Raw genomic sequence first — 18,600 nt, forward strand, 5'->3', positions numbered from 1 at the left:
GGATGAGTTTTCATGTGTCTACATAGAGTTTCAAGTGAACTTCTTTAACAATATTTGAAACTACTTCTTTCTGCCTAGACCATTGAAGTGTATGAGAACAGCAGTACTGGGAAACCATGAAACAAACTTTGGAAAAGGTCAGGCTTTCAAAGCAAATTTCTATAATTCATTATAGATTCACTACACATGGACAGGCTGCAGTAAATTGTTCTGCTGACAAAACTACAAAGCGTAATGAGTGGAACAATCTGAACTGCTCACAACACAAGCTATGAGATCTCTAATTGGGGAAAATAAATTCATCAGAAAAGTTCAGTCTGCAATCTTGGATTCTGAGTTTTACAGCTGAAATTCCAAGTGATTCAGGTCATGTTACTGAACTATACATGATGCTTTATGTCTGAATTTTTCTAAATTATGGATATTATAAATGGTCTCCTCCATTTAAGGCAAGAGTTATCTTGCAGTGCATGCAATGCAACTGAGAGAAGGAGACCAGCTTTCAAAATCAGCTGAATATTTTTCTGTACCCTGGGTAGAGCCAGGCTTTTGTTGTATTACTTTAATGCTTTCACTCCATTATTTCCTTACTTGAGAGTGGCATAAAGGATTCCCTCCTGCTGGTGAGCTTTGGATGTAGAACTGGGCAGAGTCTCAAAGTCTGGAGATCATTTACTGAATCTACATCTTTTCAGACTGGCTAAACATTGGCACAAACAAGAACATTAGTCACCCTCATGACTAATGTTCATTAGTAGCATTTTTAGGTCCAGAAACACAGTAGCTCAGATTATCCATCATTTGAGACAGACAGTCCTTCAGCTTCTGGAGGTGGTGAAATGAATGGTGCATTTCTTACAGGTAGAAATGTCATTCTGCTTTATAAATCTGATATTTGACAATAACTAACCTGGAATCTGGGAATCTTTCCCACTCTTGCATCAAGGTCCATTCTCTGTATGCCTAGTGAATATTTGTTGAGATAAGACTCTAATGTACACATATCATTGCCCCTCCAGGCCTTGAACTATCACAATGCTTTCACTGGTAAAATATGATTAAGTGGCATCCACTGCCTCCCTATGAAGATGATGGAGGGACCAGGGGCTTTGGGCCACCTGCAGAGCATGCCAGGCCCATAGTTTAGAAACACCAAGGACTCTGTCTAGTAAGAGAAGGCTAAGCACTAACACAGACCTTTGTAGCCTTCCTCCAGAAGTGAAAATACTGCTTCTTTTAACTCAGACAGTTGGTCCTTATGGATCTTCTTTAATGAGACTCTTCAGCCATTAAAGCCTGTAATTAGTGCCCACTTACCCACTTTCTTGAAAAACACTGAGAGAAAATTGCAAACACCTTTTATTTCTTATGAAAAATCAGTGGATATTTCAAGCACTCAGTAACTAAAGAGAATGCTGCATTATGAGTTTCCAGACAGTTAATATTTTCTGTAATTCAGGGACAAACCCTGGTCCAAAATCCTTTGAGTAATGGGCACTGCACCCACTGAGTGCTCTAGTTTCTTCAGAATACAGAGATTCATTGTGTTGAAGAGTTACTAGTTAATGGTTATAATGGTGTACAATAATAGAGTGTTACTGGAACAGATAATCTGAGTTCGTAGAAGGCAAACAACCCCTGCAAACGCCTGCAGCCAGCTGAGCTGGCTGCTGCTTTCTAATACAGTGATAAAGGTCAAAATGGCAGCTTTAAATAGTGAAGAAATGCTTGGTTTAATGTTGAACCAAAGAAAGTATCAAACTCTATATACCTTAATACTCTTTAACAAAGCCAAACTTGCAGACTACACACAGACGCATTATCAATCTTCCAAAACACAGCTTCAGAGCCATGGGAGAGGGAAGCAGCAGCCATAGTGTTAAATGCCAATACAATGCCTTTGCTTTCAGAGAGAAGTAAAATTTTGGCACTCAAATAAAAGAGAACTTTTCTGTAAAGGACAGTTTATGTAACTTTTGTGCTATGTAAATCTCCTGTTAATGCATTAGGACTCTAAAGAGGTTTAAATGGCGAAAGCCTCTCAGCTTATCTTTGAGCTTACCTGGAGTTACAGTGTTCTTGCAGAGCTTCGTGATATTATTGCCCAAAGGGCAGCAAGACAGAAAAGAGGTCACAAGAAGTCTGTCACATCACATACTCTACACCCTGAGTTATGCACAGCTCACTGTTTCATTCAAGCAATTTGCCAACTTTAAATGGAAAACTTGCTGCTCACTTGAATTCCCTCTTCCAAGCACAGCTTTTTTCTTCCCAGAACCATTTTACTGAAAGATGTGCCATGTGAGCAGGACCAGCAGAACCCCTCCCTGCTACAGGGCTGACAGCACTAGTGAAAGGTGTATAGCTCTCCTTAGTTTAGTCCAACCTGGAAATGAAACAACAGATAATGACAGAGAGGTGAAATGTCCAAACTTTAGACCGGGAAATAAGGAAAACAAGCAGAATAAGTTTATAGTGGAGAATGTTTGTTTAAAAATTCCACCTCATTTGTGCATAGGTGCAGGACTGCCTGCAATTCCCTTCCACCACCTGGTTGTGAGACAGAGCCTGCAAAGCTGGCAGAAGCCAAGCCTGAGGCTGGCCAGTGGAGGCCAGTGTGCTGCTGGATAATGTTCAGATCCACTAATTAACTAAATTCCATATGGAGTTAAACAATGGGACTTCGAGAGCTTTTTGACAAATGTGTTGGACCCTGCATTGGTTTGTCTCAGCATTCACCTTGGGTGCTGGAAACCAGAGCCAAAGGAGATGTAGTGACCACCAGGGTGATCCAGTCTAACATCCTTACAGAGCTGCTTGCTGATCACTGTACGATGTAAATCTCTCTTCATTAACTTTAAGTGAATACCCACTGCCACCATCAATACAACCCTCTGAAATCCTCCCTTGGAAAGTGCTAGGTGTTAGGATGTTGATTTGATCACATCTAAATCAGAGACAGACAAGACTGCCTGGTCAAAGATGACAGAGGGAGGGATGCTTAAAGGCATGATAGGAAGCAAATGGCATAGTTCTTCCAAGAGAGTTAGATGTGTCTGTCCCTGAACCCAAAGTGCCTGTCTAAGGAAGTTCCACCCCTCCTCTCTGATCACAGAGAGACCTCATGGCCAGTAGGAAGGACACATTCCTGTCTTGGGAATGAGGAAATCCATGCAGTATCCTGCATTTCCTAACCCTCGGGATCAGTAACAGGAGTACAACCAGCACAGTATGATCCACAATCACATGGATAATCTGGCCAGTTTCCTTGGGAAGTAGATGAATATTGCACTGCAGAACCTCAGTAACTGCCAGAAGCTCACTAAGGCAAAGGACTACTTTTCCCCAGCTGTAAATAAAGATTTTCAAGGTACAGTTTTCTCTCTGGTTCTCAGAGAGGAGGTGTTGCCAGGAAATACTTTTTATGAGACGTGCTGTTATCGTCAATGCAGCAGTAAGACGCCACTAAACATTCCCCGCTGTTGAGACCAGTTTTGCAAAGATCACTGGGGTTTTTACTAGTCTGATTAGAATTTGATGGCCTTATAAGAAACTTGAACAGAGTACAGCTCAGGAAATATCTCTACTGCATTTTATAGCCATATTGGGAGCTAAATGATGGATGCAATATGTGTTTTCTCAACTGCCCACCCCCAAGCACTTGGAGGTGCCTGTCCCTGCTGCAGGGGTTGCTGAAGTTCTTCTAGAGCAGCAGGTAAATCACTCTGATTTACAGTATGACATATTAAGATAAATTGATACATATTTCTTTAATGCCCCAAGTTGTAATGCAACTCACAAGAGCTCTTATCAAAAGTAAAAAATGAAGCTGTCATCAGTCAGAACTCTTGCAGTGCCAGTTAATGTCATACAACAATTGCTTCTGGAAAAAGTTATGCTAACTTCAAAAAGGAGAGGGGGGATGGACACAATTTAATGCTTGCATTATATAAACATCACACCAGAGTGCTCTCTTTAGAGGAACTCTGGGTCTCACTCATCCCTGCACCATCTCATTCATTTCTCACATGTCTTCTGTCATGTCTGAACTAAAGCAGAAAGCACTTTAGGCTAGGACCATGTCTTTTTATATTTTGTAAAGCGCTTAGGATGATTTTAATTGTGCTAAGACAATGGATACTATATAAAGAGGAATGAGTTACCATTGTGGAAGAAGATTTCTACATGCTACAATAAGTTTGCAACTGCTCATTTTGTAACAGTAATAGCAAGAAGACCTTCTCATATTGTTGAATAAGACACAAAGTGGCTAAGTGAGTTACCAAGAGCTAAACATCTGCACTGGAACAGAAAGGGAATCCCATGGGCAAAACACATAGCTACGCTATAATTTCATAATGCATTCTCATCAAATCAGTATTTCACATAAAGTTTATTCTTTTTGGTCAGAATCCAAACTTCTACAAGATAAATCCCAAACCTCCCCCATACACATGCCTCTTTGTTTTGGTGCTGCACCATCATATTTTCCAGTCTCCATAGAGCTCTAAGCAATCCTTCTTCGTGTTCAACAAGAACCTTGAAATTCCCCCTCGCAGTTTACTGGGTTTCTAGTCATCCTCTCCAGTGACAAATTTCAGTTCACATTTGTTCTTTCCCTCCTTTTTCTTATCCAGATTCATCTTACAATACCTCCTTTACTAATATGTTATCAGGCCAGTAAAGGATGACCAAAGGTAGTGCTGATGTTAACTGGCAAATAAAGACATTTTGAGTGTAATATTTTTAAAAGGTCACATCCATCTTTATGTGGATTTGGAACGCAAATGTGGTCAAGCAGAGATGTGACTTCACAGTTTTGACACCAGCTTTCTGTATGGCTGCATTTAGGCTGTGGTTCCATGATGGTGTATCTAAGCACCACCCACAGTATAAAATGGATTTGATCAGAGTTGAGAAGGTGACTGCAGTTCAGACAGATTAAATGCACTACACAGGAGAGAGTTTAAGCTCTGTAATGGTTTCATCCTCCTATGGAGGCTTTATGATGGCTGTGGGAGGCAGATGTTCCTTGATCTAAGCATAAGAATAGAAATGTACAGACAGATTGTACCTGATTGGGCATAAAACCTGACAGTACAAAATAGATCCATCAGTGGTTTTGAACAAATTTGAATGAGCAGTGAGTTTATGTTAAATCAAAGCTTAGCTTCAGATGGCCATGGCATTTCTGATCAAATGTGAGGGTCCCTGAAGGCAGATTTACCATACTGCCAAACCATGACATTCAAATACTGTAATGTGCCCTCTTCCAGTTCTACCTCTGTCAAATTAGGTTGTGAGTCAACTAATGTCCAGGCCTTTCCCAGCAAATCTTCTTGCAAGGGATATGGGCAAAAAACTCCAAAGCAAAAATCCTGAACTGATTGATCATACCTCTGTCAAGAGCACAGCTCTGGGAGACAAGAGTTGTCACACTGGGAGGACTTTGTACTCTGCACATGCAGTTCAACACAGTATTACACCACTGACTCCTGCCAATGGAGCTAAAAGGACTCAGGCCAGTTATATCAGCCAAAGGCACAGAAGTATTCAGGTATTTCTGATTGTTGCAAGAAAACAGGAGGATTTAAGGCCAGAGGAGAATCCTGACAGCTTCAGCTGAAATCCTCAGGTATGGGGCATAAGCACTGACAGAGGTATAGCCAGTTCCATCTGTGTTCTGTGATTTTTCCAGATCAAGTCTTGAAAGGAAAGGAGCAGCACAACACGGTAACTGATGTCCTTCCTTCCTCTTTCTATTCTAAAAGTTTAACCAATAAAAGTTTTCTGGCCCAGGATATGGTAAGCACTGGAGAAGGAATAATTTTTATACCCATAAAAGCCATTATCTTATTTTAAATTAGATTTAATTTTTTTTCATTTCCAGTAAATAAACATATAAATCAATTTCAGTATGCAGTCAGGCAACTCTTAGTATTTTCATCATCAAACACTTATTGATGAAGAAATGAGAACAAAGGAAATGCTTCCCAAAAACTGCTTATGGAATTACACAGTGTTTGAATGAAGAAGTCAAAGAATTTCAAATCTTTATTTAGATAGTTGAAAGTAGAGGTGGTACAATTGAAAACAGTATAGGCAAAAAAATATCCAATGATTCGCCACAAATAGTTTGCCCAGATCTATACTGTACTGTCTTATAAGTGAAGAGACATTTCCATATGGGAATTACACCACAGTTTAGCACTTTGTGCTTTATCCTGTCCCTCTGTCCATTCTGTGTCTCATTTCAGTTGTTGTCATTCTAGCCATTGCTGGGAAAAAGAAGCTGAGATGTTGCTGCCATAACAAGCCATTTGAATGAGAAGTGTACAGAAGAGAGTGAGAGAAAGTGGTAATTAGCAGCCAATACCAAATATAAAAGAACTAGAGTGGTATATCTCAGAATAAAACCAAATAAATGGTTAGAAACTGCCTTTAGTAAGGCAGTTGCCTTCCTGAACTTTCCATGTATTTAGTACAAAGGGTCAATACACACAGGCAGAGCTGACCCAGAGCAGTTTCAATTTTATCGTGACTCCCTGAATGTTGTTCATTTGCTACATTGCAAATAATGGTTCCTTTTTGTCACTACGAGAATAACAGTGACACTAAAATGCTTCTCATGCCATTCAGTGCAAGTCACTGCAGTGAGTTTGTTCTGACCTCTACTTAGTTCTCCTGTCCCGAATGCAGCAATATTTCCATGGTTTCCGTGGTTATCCTCCTTGTTCCGAGTTGCACAACTACTTTGTTTACAGCTAATTTCTTCTAGCTGGAAACAAATTACTCCGATGAGGCATCCTGACCCTTCCTCATTCACTGAAGCCCATGCAAAGCTCGCAAGGAAGGCGATGTTTGCTACCATCTGCTGGTGAATTAGAGTTGGGGACCAAAGGAGCGTCACAGACTTGATTTTATGCATTACTTGAACCCTTAACAAGAACCTGCTGATCCATTTATGCAAGGGTTTGGTAGGGGGTTAAAATAATACTGATATTTTTGTTGAGGAACAAAAGCTAGCAAAGGAGGATGTGCTATACATAATGAAAAATAGAGAGAGTGGGAGAAAGCTCTCTAAAGATGTGCAAATCTGTGCTATAAAGAACTTTGAGGAGATGTGGAGCTATAGAATTCCCAGAAATATAATGACAGGAAAAAAATTTCGATCTCTCATCATGGCTCAAGAAAATAAAGCTCTGAGACTGTTACTGGAAATATTAGTAAGTCATCACTTCAAAAAGTACTTGCTTCTATAGCAGTAGCTACCAAATTAGTCATCATAAACCCAGAGGTGGTTGTGTTACTGTGAAGTGGGGTTCAGCATTACTGAGACAAGTATTTGGAGCCATAGATTGTTACAGGACTCTGAACATTGTATAGAGGGAAGGGACTTAATTAAACTCCTTTGAGGTGCACCAGAAGTAACAAATATACAAAATGTGAGTCTGCACGCACAATCAGGGAAAATAAAGAGACACATCACACATGCTTGTGAACCTTGAACAAAGTTCATAGAAGCTGATATGCAGGTATCTGGTGGTACAATTGAAAACAGTATAGGCAAAAAATAGTATATAATGGAATACTCTTTAAAATCAAAGTAAAAAACAAAAAACTTATAAAATTAAAACTGAGAGCAATACAAGTTTCTTAATTTTTTTTCAAGGAAGTTAGATTTGGAACTGTTCAGCAGCTCTATATTTAACAGTTAGAAACTGTGGTTACTGTTCAAGGAGAAATGTACTGTTCTATAAGCTGAAAACAAGGCCCAAGTAAAGAACAAGATGAAATTTTCCCTCAGAGTTCTGAGCCTCCTCATCTCCACTGCCTCCACAGCTTTAACGGGATGTGGGGAGCAAACCAGCTCCTTGGACCAATGCAAGACCTTACAGTGAATTCAACACCAAATAATCCATTACAGTATGTGCCACATTCATGCTGTCCTGTCGCACTGCTCTTTCAGGTGCCATCACATGAGGATGATATTTGACACCACTTTATGTCCTTTCTGCTCATGGTCTGGTCCTTTGTTTTCATGCACTAAATCCATAGATCAGCCTGTTTCTGTTTGTACTGTATTTACTGTGGTGGTTTTCGATGCTGGGGGTGTATTTAGGAACTATGACAACAAAGTAGTAAGAGATGGTTCAGTAAGGTGCACTTGCTCTTGCTGAAGAGAGCAGACAACTGTAGCTCTATGCAAGTCTGACTGAGGTTTCCAAAGCAGCAACAGGGGAGGTTAATCTGAACCAGAAAAGCTGAGTGCTGCTGCCCACTTCCCACGCCTCCCACTCCCCCTCCCCACCAGTCCTTTTCATGTTGACACACTGTGTTCAACTTGCTGCAGAGAGAAAATGAGCACTAAGCCCCCGATTTTTCTGCTTTCCTCATCACAGATATTGCCCACTTGGTAAGATTTGAACACTGTTCCCACATCCTTAGGGAGAGGTTTACATCATTATTTCCTAACAGCCTTCCAGGCGACAGGTCCCTGCCCCAACGGCTGTAACTGCCCGGGAGACAGGGCCATTGTGCAGCGTTCCAAAGTTGGCAACAATGCGCGTTCGGGTCAGGCTCCAACTGACTGCAAAGCCACCCCCTGCTCATTTATCTGTCCATGTCAGGGAGATATAGTGCAGCATCATTTGGCACGAAAGCCCCCAGTTAGGTTGATCCCCATCAAGTGAACTTCCTGGCCTTGAATAGAAAGCCACAAACCAGCAGTTTTTGCTGCTTTCTCCCATACAGTTCAGACAGGATTCAACAAAGCCGAACCACCAACAGTAAGAGAAAATCAATGGGATTCAAGCATAGCTAAGCCTCCATGAGCAAATACATTCTGTAACTAAATCTGCTGGTACCCAGTGAATTGCATTTATCTAAGCAGCATGTTGTCTGTTCACAGGTTAGGAAATGAGTGGTAGGAGTTTGTAGGTATATCAATAGCTGCATGATCTTGTTATCTGCTCTTAAAGCCAGATATAGGACACAAAGAGGCACAACACAAGACTCCCCAAACATTAGCAGCAACTGATTGAAAATGCAACAGTAATTCAAGTGAGCAAAACCTGAAAAGCCTTTTGAAGAGGGATTCTGGCCAAGCTGATAGCGGCTGCAGCCTGAGTTTTGTAACCCACGCACATCTCAGATTACTCAGCCCTGTGCTCTGCTGGCCCGCTACACACCTGTCAACAGACGGAGAAGTACCAGCAGCCTGTTCTCTACGGAGCAGGGAAATGCGCGGAGGCAGGGGGACACAGAGAGGTGAGAAAGAGCAGCCCAGTCCCTTCCTTCAGGCTTTATAATAAAGATGCTCCCAGTTTATAGTAGTGATTCTTCTTGCTTTGGCCTTCAGGCATTGGTGCCTGTGTGAACAGCCACGTTCAACTCTGAGCCTTTTTTGCTTGACAACTTGAGCCCTTTTCAGCTGTCACTTCCCTCTAGTTGTCCCATGTCCATACCCTTCCCCACTTCTAATTAAACAATGTATTGCAAAACCAGTGGGGTTTATGCCCCAAAGACTGAAATGTCTGGAGCAGGAATACTGTGGCTTTTTCATTAAAATATCATTGAATTAATATTTTCCAGATAATTTAAATAGGGTGAAATACTTTTCACCAATACTTCTAATCAGAAATTAACTTCTAAAGGAAACTTAACACTACCACTGCATAGCATAGGGTAGAAAGGTAACAATTTGGGACAGAACTTGCTCTGCTCCTCCCACCCCCAAGACACGTGCTACAGAGTTGCTCCAGCATCCTTGTCCCACCACACTGCGCAAGACTCATCTACTGGTCATGCTGTGCTGTATGGAAAAGCAGAACGTGTCTGCATTATCTGCGGACAAAGACTTAGCAATCTGAAAGGAGACATCTCCATCCTCCCTCCTCCAGTAGAGATGTGACCTCTTTCAGCTTTAAAGGATTTAAATCAACTTGCAATACCAGTGCTCTTCTGGCTGACACAAGGACATAAGCAAGGTGAGGTTGTGGGGGAACAGTCTTTCATTAGCCTCCTACTGTCAAAATAGAAGGCTTGTGCACCTGAAGCCATGTCAGATATTTTCTAGCTGTAATAGCTGGCCAATAAAACACACTTACTCCTTCCACAAAGCTTTCCCTAAATTAACTTTGCATTATGTAAGCTCTACTGCAAAGCCATCTCTTCTGCTGGCCTGGCATCCCATCTTGTTTTGTTCATATAATTGTGCCTACTTTCTTACCTGTTTTCTATTTAGTTCATCAATAAATGTACTACATTTTACAAAGTTATACTGTACTACAGGTTTTTTTTAGCTTTTACTTTTAAGCACTTACTTATGTCTGCACATATCATATAATTTAAATTATCCAAATAAGAGAAGAGCTGGAGAAAAGAAAAGGCATGCTAGGGTGCACTTTTCAGTACTTGCCAGTTTCTTCCAGAGGCATTTACTACAATGTACTCATGTCTAACATAAATGATCACTGAAATGCAACACACAGCTGGGTTATATTTGCACCCCTATTTGCTGTTCGAAGAGTCCATGAGCCAGGTAAGATCCAGGATCCTTTTCGATTTTAATTCCCTCTTTTATGTGCCCTGCAATCTAAAGGCAGAGAGTTCTAAGTCCTGATATAAAGGAAGAGAAATCTTAAACACACAATTAGCAAGCATAAGTAAAGCCATTTTATGTTGTGTTGAAATGATCTTTTCATTGCTAGCTAATAAATACACATTTGGGAAACTAAGTTTTACTAATAAAGAGGAAAACTGAAGCAATATTACCATAAACCCTCCCCCAGAGAGAAAGCACCTGGTTAAATTCATTTCACATGAATTTTTCTCCAAACACACTTTGCCCTGGTTGACAGGTTTTTATTTAGTGCACGGTGCTACATATAGCACAGGTCTGGCTGGGGCCACACTGTACCAGCCCCCTTAAAGACCTTCTAATAACAGCTTCTGGGCAGTGTCTACCTCACAAGTCAAGAGAAAAGACAGGCCCAAGATTGAGAAAAGTATACAGCAAAGATATATGACAACTACTTACACCACATAATGAGTCATGGACAGCTAAAGCAAGAGGAATTACTCTGGCACTGTAACTAGATATTCATAATTGTCTCACATCTGAAAGGCTTAATAGCAGAGATGAGGTTCTTACAGTAACTGCTATGTAAATAACAAATTATAGAAGGAAGCTTTTAAAGCAACCCTTCAGAAGACAGTGCCTGTTCTCTCAGCTGCATTACAGTGAAAGTACACACTCACAAAGAGAAAGGAAAGGCAACGAACCTGTTCCCATCTCATCCCAGCCATGCCACTGTTTTCAAGACAAGGTGGGAATCTGTGTCTCAAGGAGGTGAAGATGTGAACTGAATTGATGGATGGGAGAAGGAGCTGATGTGCAAAGCATTTCTGACTTCTGCCAAATTCTATCACAACCCAAGCCAAGTATTATCATGCATTTTTTTATTTTAGTCCCTTATTACAGAGGTGCATTGTGCTCTAATTTATCATATAGTGGTATACATTTCACAAATGCTTAGAAAACCCCTAAATTATCCAGGAAGCTTGAAAGCTCTCCTAAAACAGTATCCCTTCCTTACAGAAACGAGTAGCTTATGTTTATATATCTCTCTAGATTTGCTGTTAATATAAATAACTAGCATTTCCAGACCAGAATAAGGAGAATGACTATGAATTTGGCTATTGTAAAAGTCAAATGAGAACAACTTTAAAATGCTACAAGTAAACTGTTCTCTAGAACCAGACCCATTTAGCCTAATTCCAACCAGTTGAGCATATGTTGCATTGCGGTATAATTCCCTTAAAACATTATTGTTCCCCTTAAAACATCTCAAACATGGCCTAAGGTTGGGAAAAATGTTCAGAAGCACATTTTGTGATGCCATCAATCTTTTTGCTTTATGCATATCTGAGCTTACCTTCCATGTGGCGGAGGGGCAGGCTGCCAAGGTGAAGGTTACTTTCTCTGTCACTACATTGAAGGTGACACGAAACATGGTTTATATTCCAGTGGCCTCAGACCCAGGGCAGAAATCTTCAGTGACGGTCACACTGCTCACTTGTGTGCATGCTGCAGGCTTCTGTCACACTGCACTATACATTCAGCTACCCCATAATGTTATGATCAAAGCTGAAGCCTGAAACAGCTGTAAGGGTCCAGCTTTTCCCAGCAGCCCTGCTCCTGTGTGTCAGGACTAATCAGATTAGCAGGTCTTACTTGTCTGAGTTGGGACTAACAGGTTAGCAGAACAGTTTGAGTGGGGGAAGGGAGCAGAAAATAAATCAAATTAGGGCATTTACTAAGCAGCTGAGATTTCCTTCCTGCTTGCCTTTGTCTCTTTACAGGACTCACACAGAGCCAGGACAATGCACGACAAAAATGCAGCTTTGTTTCAGAGTAGCTCTTTGTATAGGAGAATTTCTCTAACTTTGCCTTGATTTGATTCGTTTTTGATTGTCAGCAATCACCAAGAGGAGAGCTCTCCCAGAGCAGCCTGGATGTTGTGCAGATAAACAAGTCTCAGACAGAAAAGGCATGTATTGTGCTTTTTTCATCCCACACAACCACCAAGGCAACACACTGGCTGTGCCAGGGGATCAGTCAAACACTCTGTTCTGCACAGAGCTAGATAACAAGATTCACAGATGGTCTAATCTGAAGACTAGGGCAAAAGGGTGAAAGGGACGGGACAGGACAGGACAGAAAAGGTATGACCTTAGGATCCTCAGCCTGCTTCAGAGTACTTTTTCCACATCTTTTACTGAGACAGATTTACCCTCATGGAAAGGAAAATTCAAAAGAAGAAAGGAAAAAGAGAAATCATGCATGATATCTACAATTAATAGTGTTTGACTGCATGCATAGTCTGTGCTACAGGATGTGGGAGATGCTACACAAGGGAGACGCTTCCCCCATGGGCACAGCAGATGCAGTCATCTCTCCCTGACACCATCACTTCATAGCACCAACATGTAAAGAAGAGACTTAGTTTGGGTAACTTGTCTCTTATCTACATTCATATTTTCAAAAATAGGTCTCTAGTTCATTAGTCACCTAATTTTCTCCCTTGCCAATAGAGAAACACAGGTGTGATCAACTGTGTGAAACTACCTTTTTCTCAGCGTTACTGGAAGGAGGGAGTGTATGTACTGACATTTCAGAATGCTGATGTAACCTGAGATTAATATTGAAAAATGCTACTGGGTTTTGAGACTGAATTCAAAGATGCATTGACTTTCTCCTGCTTGCTCTGTGAGTCTGGTCTGTGACTCTGGACAGGTGTTTGCTCCTGAATGAGGAGGCCACCAAAATGTCCTGAATGTGCTTCCTTCTACTAGTCAGTAACTGTGCTGTGAGTCACCATTTTGCAATACTGGAAAGAGGCCAAACTTTAAACCCTTTCTTCTTGCCAACAAATACCTACTCATCCAAAAGTTGCACTGACATTGGACAGATTAGACTCACCAAGGGGAGTCATAAGTGTATTCACAATCTGACTGGGTAAAAATTCATTTATTCCAATAATCTAAGTCCTGTGGCCAGAAAAAGCCAAGCACTATGCAAGAGGCAAGGAATGCTCCAAACCTATAGATGACAGCATATGGCTGGATTCCTGTACATTAGTGCCTGCACTGGCAAAAATTAAGCCCACAGAGTTTACAGGGGACAAAGCCACAGCACAAAACCATTATTAGAAATCCTAACAAAGGAACCCCATAGCTCAACTCCCAGTACCAGGATCTTTTCCAAGAAGTTCAACAAACCAAACAGCCAGTGTCCAATTATCTTCAACCTGAATTGGATAGAAAAGTAGATTTTCATAGGGGCGTACAAAGGCATATAGATCTGATGCAGATTTTTAAAGGGCAGAACAATATGTGCTGCACTTCAGCCAGGTTTAACTGGACAGACAGAGGTCATCTGTTTCCTGTGATTAGGCCATAGGGAAGCTTTGTTATTTTCATTTAGATAAAATAAGATCAATCTCCCTGTAAATAATATACTGATAGTAACATATTTGTGTGTTTCTAAAGAGACTCATGCACAGTGAAAGGTGTTTCTTTCCACAACTCATTTCTTACTGTCTGCTTTAATTTACTTGTCTATTTAGGTTGTTTTAGGACTATTCAAGCACCAGTTGATGTAGGAGAGGCAAAATAACATGAAGTATCTTCTTTCTATCTTTCCAATTTAGTAAAAGTTATTTTTCTTTTCTTTAAGATGCATGTTTATGGAGAATCTAATGGAGAAAGTTTTCTTTGTGAGAAATGATAGAGTTTCCAAGACTGGAAACTGTTTTCTGTGTGCTAATGATGCTGCTGTTCCTATGTTATATAGTTGCTGCAGAGAGTCAGGCTCAGGTTGAGACAGGTCTTCTGGTAGTTTGTGCCACAATGACAGAGCTCTGGGGATGAAAATCCATAGCATAACTACATGTGTTTTTTTAGCTGACATGATCTTGGGGCCCACTGTGCTGCTGAGCACAGATTGGTGGCTGTTTCTGATTTTAATCAAAGCAACAGCCCCATAATTCCAGAAAATTGTCAATAGTCAGGGTATAAGGTCATTACAGATGCATAGCCACATCTAACTAGTTCCCACTTCCCAAGAAAAAGAATACAGGGCATGTTGAAATGGTTTTTGGAAGAAGAAATCTTTGTGAGATATGGTTACAAAGAAAAAGCAAAAGTATTTATAAAGAGTTTTTGACATGTAACTCATTACCTATAGGACCTATTTTTGTAATCATTTTCCAACCATCTTTTCCTAGATCTCAATCACACAGATTAAATATCAGACACCTTCAATTTCCACCTTAGCACAGCAAGATATCTAGCCCCAGATCATCACTTCTGAAAAGGGCCACTGGACATTGTCATGGTATAAAAAACAAAGAGCAAGCCCAAAATATGAGACTCGCAACATATATGCCCAGTCAATAGACCTTTTCTTCCTTTCCACATCACTATCCTTCAGTTCCTCCCTGCTCCTTGCTCTCCTGTTACTTTATTTTATATATATTTTCATATCTAGTTACCATTTGCACTATAAGCTTCCCAGAGCAATGATTTATTGTACATACACACCCAAACTTATGCCTGAGTACTAGCAGAGTGTCATGAGAACAGCTGCATTATAAAGTAAGAAACTCAACACAGAGAAAAGCCAGTGCTGAGATCAATCAGCCTAAACAACTGCCTGAAGGTATTTAGAAAGTTATTCCTCAGACACATTTTCACTGTGTGTCAACCCAAAGACATGCATAATACACATGTTTTCAACAAGTATTTTTTTAATATGCTGGAAACACTGACTTAGCAAATTGTATAGCACGTTCCAATTTGAAACTTTGTGACAAATGGTACTTTATTAATTAAGAATTAATTAAACATTAATTTAAACACTCATTCAAAGTTACTCACACAGAATGCAACACCTTCAAACAATCATCACAGATTTTTAGGCTGCTGTCAGACAAAAAGAGGTGTAAATGGAAGACAGGCCAAAGCAAAATAATACTTTTTCTGCTAGTGCACAGGGTTTTGGTCTAATATGAAGAGCAAACTCATAGAAGGTAGGCTATAAATGTCATGCCTCGTTTTATCGACATGATCATGACACAGTAAAAAATTGCACATCTTCATATTACCTCAGAAAACACTCAACACATGGCCAATGCATTTTGATTGCCAGTCAGTATGGATAAGTTAACTTCAGGTTTTATTTATCCTTATGGACATTGCCATTAGCTCTCACGTATTTCACAGGTCTGTTAGTCTAATGTTTTGGAGCTGCAACCTAATGGAAAATGACAGGTTCTACACTCTCTGTGGAAAAATGAATGGGTAAACCTCCCTCAACAGATTTCCTATCTCTTTGGATCTTAAACCCTGTAAAATCAGTTTTGATTCTACAACACAGTGAATCAGAAAAAGATGCAGATCCTGAATGAGAATCTGCTCTTTGGCTTGACTTCCAAGGAGGACAGTGTGTTTGCTCTATTATTCTATTGGTTGCTCTGCTGTGCTAGGAGTTCCTGCTTTGAGGGAAAGGCTTTTTGAATTCAATAGCTCCTTCTGGTGGTGTGAAAGAAAATGCTTCATTACAGTCAGCTCACAGTAATGCAGGATCAATGCACGATTCATTGAATAAATCATAGGTACCAGCAACAGCTAGAAGTTATGCCATAAGTAAAACAGACATTGAATTTATGATTCAAGAAATATGTCATGCCAAATATATTCTTCATAACTGTTGTAAAGGAGACAAGGTTTCTAGGAAATCCTCCTTTTCTCCCATTCCACCACAAAATTGCTGCAAATTTTCTTCCATATGGTAACCAAGGAAACTCGAAGAAAGGTGATAGAATGCAAAGTGGCAGGAGTCACAATTCTGGGCTACTGGCTCAGCAAGTTTAAGAGAAGTCCTTAATGAAGGCACATCTTGGAGCCAGTCATTCTAATTTTGAACCAATGATCAACTTTAAAGACAGGGATTTGATCCAAACCTTGCTTGAGCAATAGGAATATGCATGTGGTCAGGCTCAAGGACACCGCATTCAAGAGGGAAAAGTGCATTGAAAAGTCTCTGATCAACAGACTTTGAGATACTCAAGACCTTTTCATTGTTTTCTTTTCCCCTTCAGAATGTCCAGTGTTAAGATAGATACTATCTTCTTCTAAGCTCACCTCTGAAAGTGTAACAGCCAGAGAGCATTCGCAAGGAATGCGCTCTGTCCTAGGCAGTCTCCTAACATTGCGTCATTCCCCAGCTGTACAAACAAGACATTGTCTTGGGAGTTAAAAGCAGCACTCCCAGCCTTGGCTCTAAACGATGCATTGTTCTTAATTAACAAAATTCACTGGCAGGGTGCTACAATGTATTTCCTATCTGATGGTCCTTTTAAGACTTACCTAGTGAGATATTCATGGTTGCTGTCAGAGAAGACCTTTCACATCCTATCACCAGTGCAGTACTCTGGATAACTCCACTCAGGTAGACCTCTGTTGCCTTTGAGTCTGCTTAAGTGAAGCACCATGCAGAGCTTCAAGTTAAACCAACGTTATTAAAAGATATAACTGAGTTACCATCTGCCCACTCTTTCACTAAATTTGATACTTGGCAAAATCCAAGATTTTATAAAAATAATAAGACATGTGTTTAAATGAACTTTAATATCACAACACATATCTTTCTAATACAATTTCATGTAAAATATTTACAATCCAGATTTTATTCAAAGCCAATACAGTATAAACTAAAGTGAAATCAATCTATTTTTGCTCAAATACATAGTAAAAAACAGTACTAATGACAAAAAGAAAACCCAAAAATCAGATTCTAAACAATAAAATCAATATTTGTTATCTATATATCTTTGTAGTCAAGAGCTTTCATTGATGTCAGTGTGAATTTTAGAAAATGGCCTGATTGGCACCATCACTGAGTTACAAAAGGAAACCTAATCTCACACATTAAAAAGGGATTATTTTTTAGCTTGATATTTGGTCTAGAGCCTACTCAGAATGCTGGGGGAAAATTGGTTTGGAGTTGGCTGCTGGCACTCTACTACCAAGTGATTCAAACTCTTCCGAATGTTTCAGCGTGAGCTGTTATTCAGTACAAAGGGCGCTTCACATTATACCATCAGCAGGAATGTTCCTGGACAGGGGCACTAGAAAGAAAAGGACAGAGAAGCCATCTCTGGGAGAGCCAGGGAATGGTTCTGTGCCAGGGCGTATCTTCTCCCTTCCTCGATGGCACATTGTATCTCTGGGACACTGGAAGACATGAGAGGGAGATTTTGAAGGAAAAATCTTGCAGGCAGAGTGCCTTGTGCGAGTTAGGACGTACTTTATGGACACAGAACTGTGCAGCTCTAAGTGAGAGTCTTGTGAAAGTGGAAGAGTTAGAGGAAGGAAAAAGTGTGTCAGGATTCCATGTAAATAACTGCAGAGCTTTAGCTGAGGGATGAGCATGTCAAACTAGATTCTCTGTTTACTGTGCACATTTTCAATTGGCTCTTACCTAACTTTTAATTATAATGTGTATGAAAGTAGTACATGAAGCCCTGGGGAACAATTAGGGACCCATCCCTCTCCATTAGAGACTGTACATCCACAGAGCAAGAGAAATCTGTCTCCAGCAGCTTTCAGTGAATAAACACATAAAACTAAAACCGACCAGAATACCAAAGGCCTGAGTCTGCAGTAACTGTAAGAATACAGAAACAGACACTGGAATTGAAACCAAAGATCTGCCTAGCCAGCCTTTAGATTTTTAGGATAGCCTTTGCCGGACACTTTGGAAAAAGTAAAGATGTGGGCAAGTTTACCATAGTTTTTTCACACAAAGCCAAAGTGTCTTTGTATTTGGCAATATTGGATGGACCTTCTGACTTTGTCTGTTTCATAATGCCATTGACATTTGTGGGTGCTACAGCGTCTGTGTAGTAACAAGTTCTGTAATTGTACTCAGCTTGAATATTTTCTTGTCTGCATACCTGGTAATTTCATTGGACACTTAATCATGTTTGTCTATTCCACCTCCACAGGACATTCGTAACTCCATACATTACT

At 40.3% G+C, this 18,600-nt stretch overlaps 1 protein-coding gene across 3 annotated transcripts in view; it reads right to left on the reverse strand.

The window, feature by feature from the left end:
• The window catches only part of SPATA13 (spermatogenesis associated 13), a 147,716-nt gene extending 135,298 nt beyond the window's left edge, over window positions 1-12,418 (reverse strand). For 2 of the 3 annotated variants that reach the window (XR_010026740.1, XM_063149044.1), the window contains exon 1: window positions 11,940-12,417. Coding sequence is in view for 2 of the 3 variants with exons in the window: in XM_063149044.1 (XP_063005114.1) it covers window positions 11,940-12,017 (78 nt within the window). In the remaining variant the exon portion in view is untranslated. Of the gene's footprint in view, window positions 1-11,939 lie in introns of all 3 variants that reach the window. The other variant, XM_063149050.1, reaches the window with a different exon arrangement.
• Window positions 12,419-18,600: the final 6,182 nt, after the last annotated feature.

The sequence above is a fragment of the Melospiza melodia genome, chromosome 2, assembly GCF_035770615.1.
Source record: "Melospiza melodia melodia isolate bMelMel2 chromosome 2, bMelMel2.pri, whole genome shotgun sequence".
NCBI classification, from domain to species: Eukaryota; Metazoa; Chordata; class Aves; order Passeriformes; family Passerellidae; genus Melospiza; species Melospiza melodia.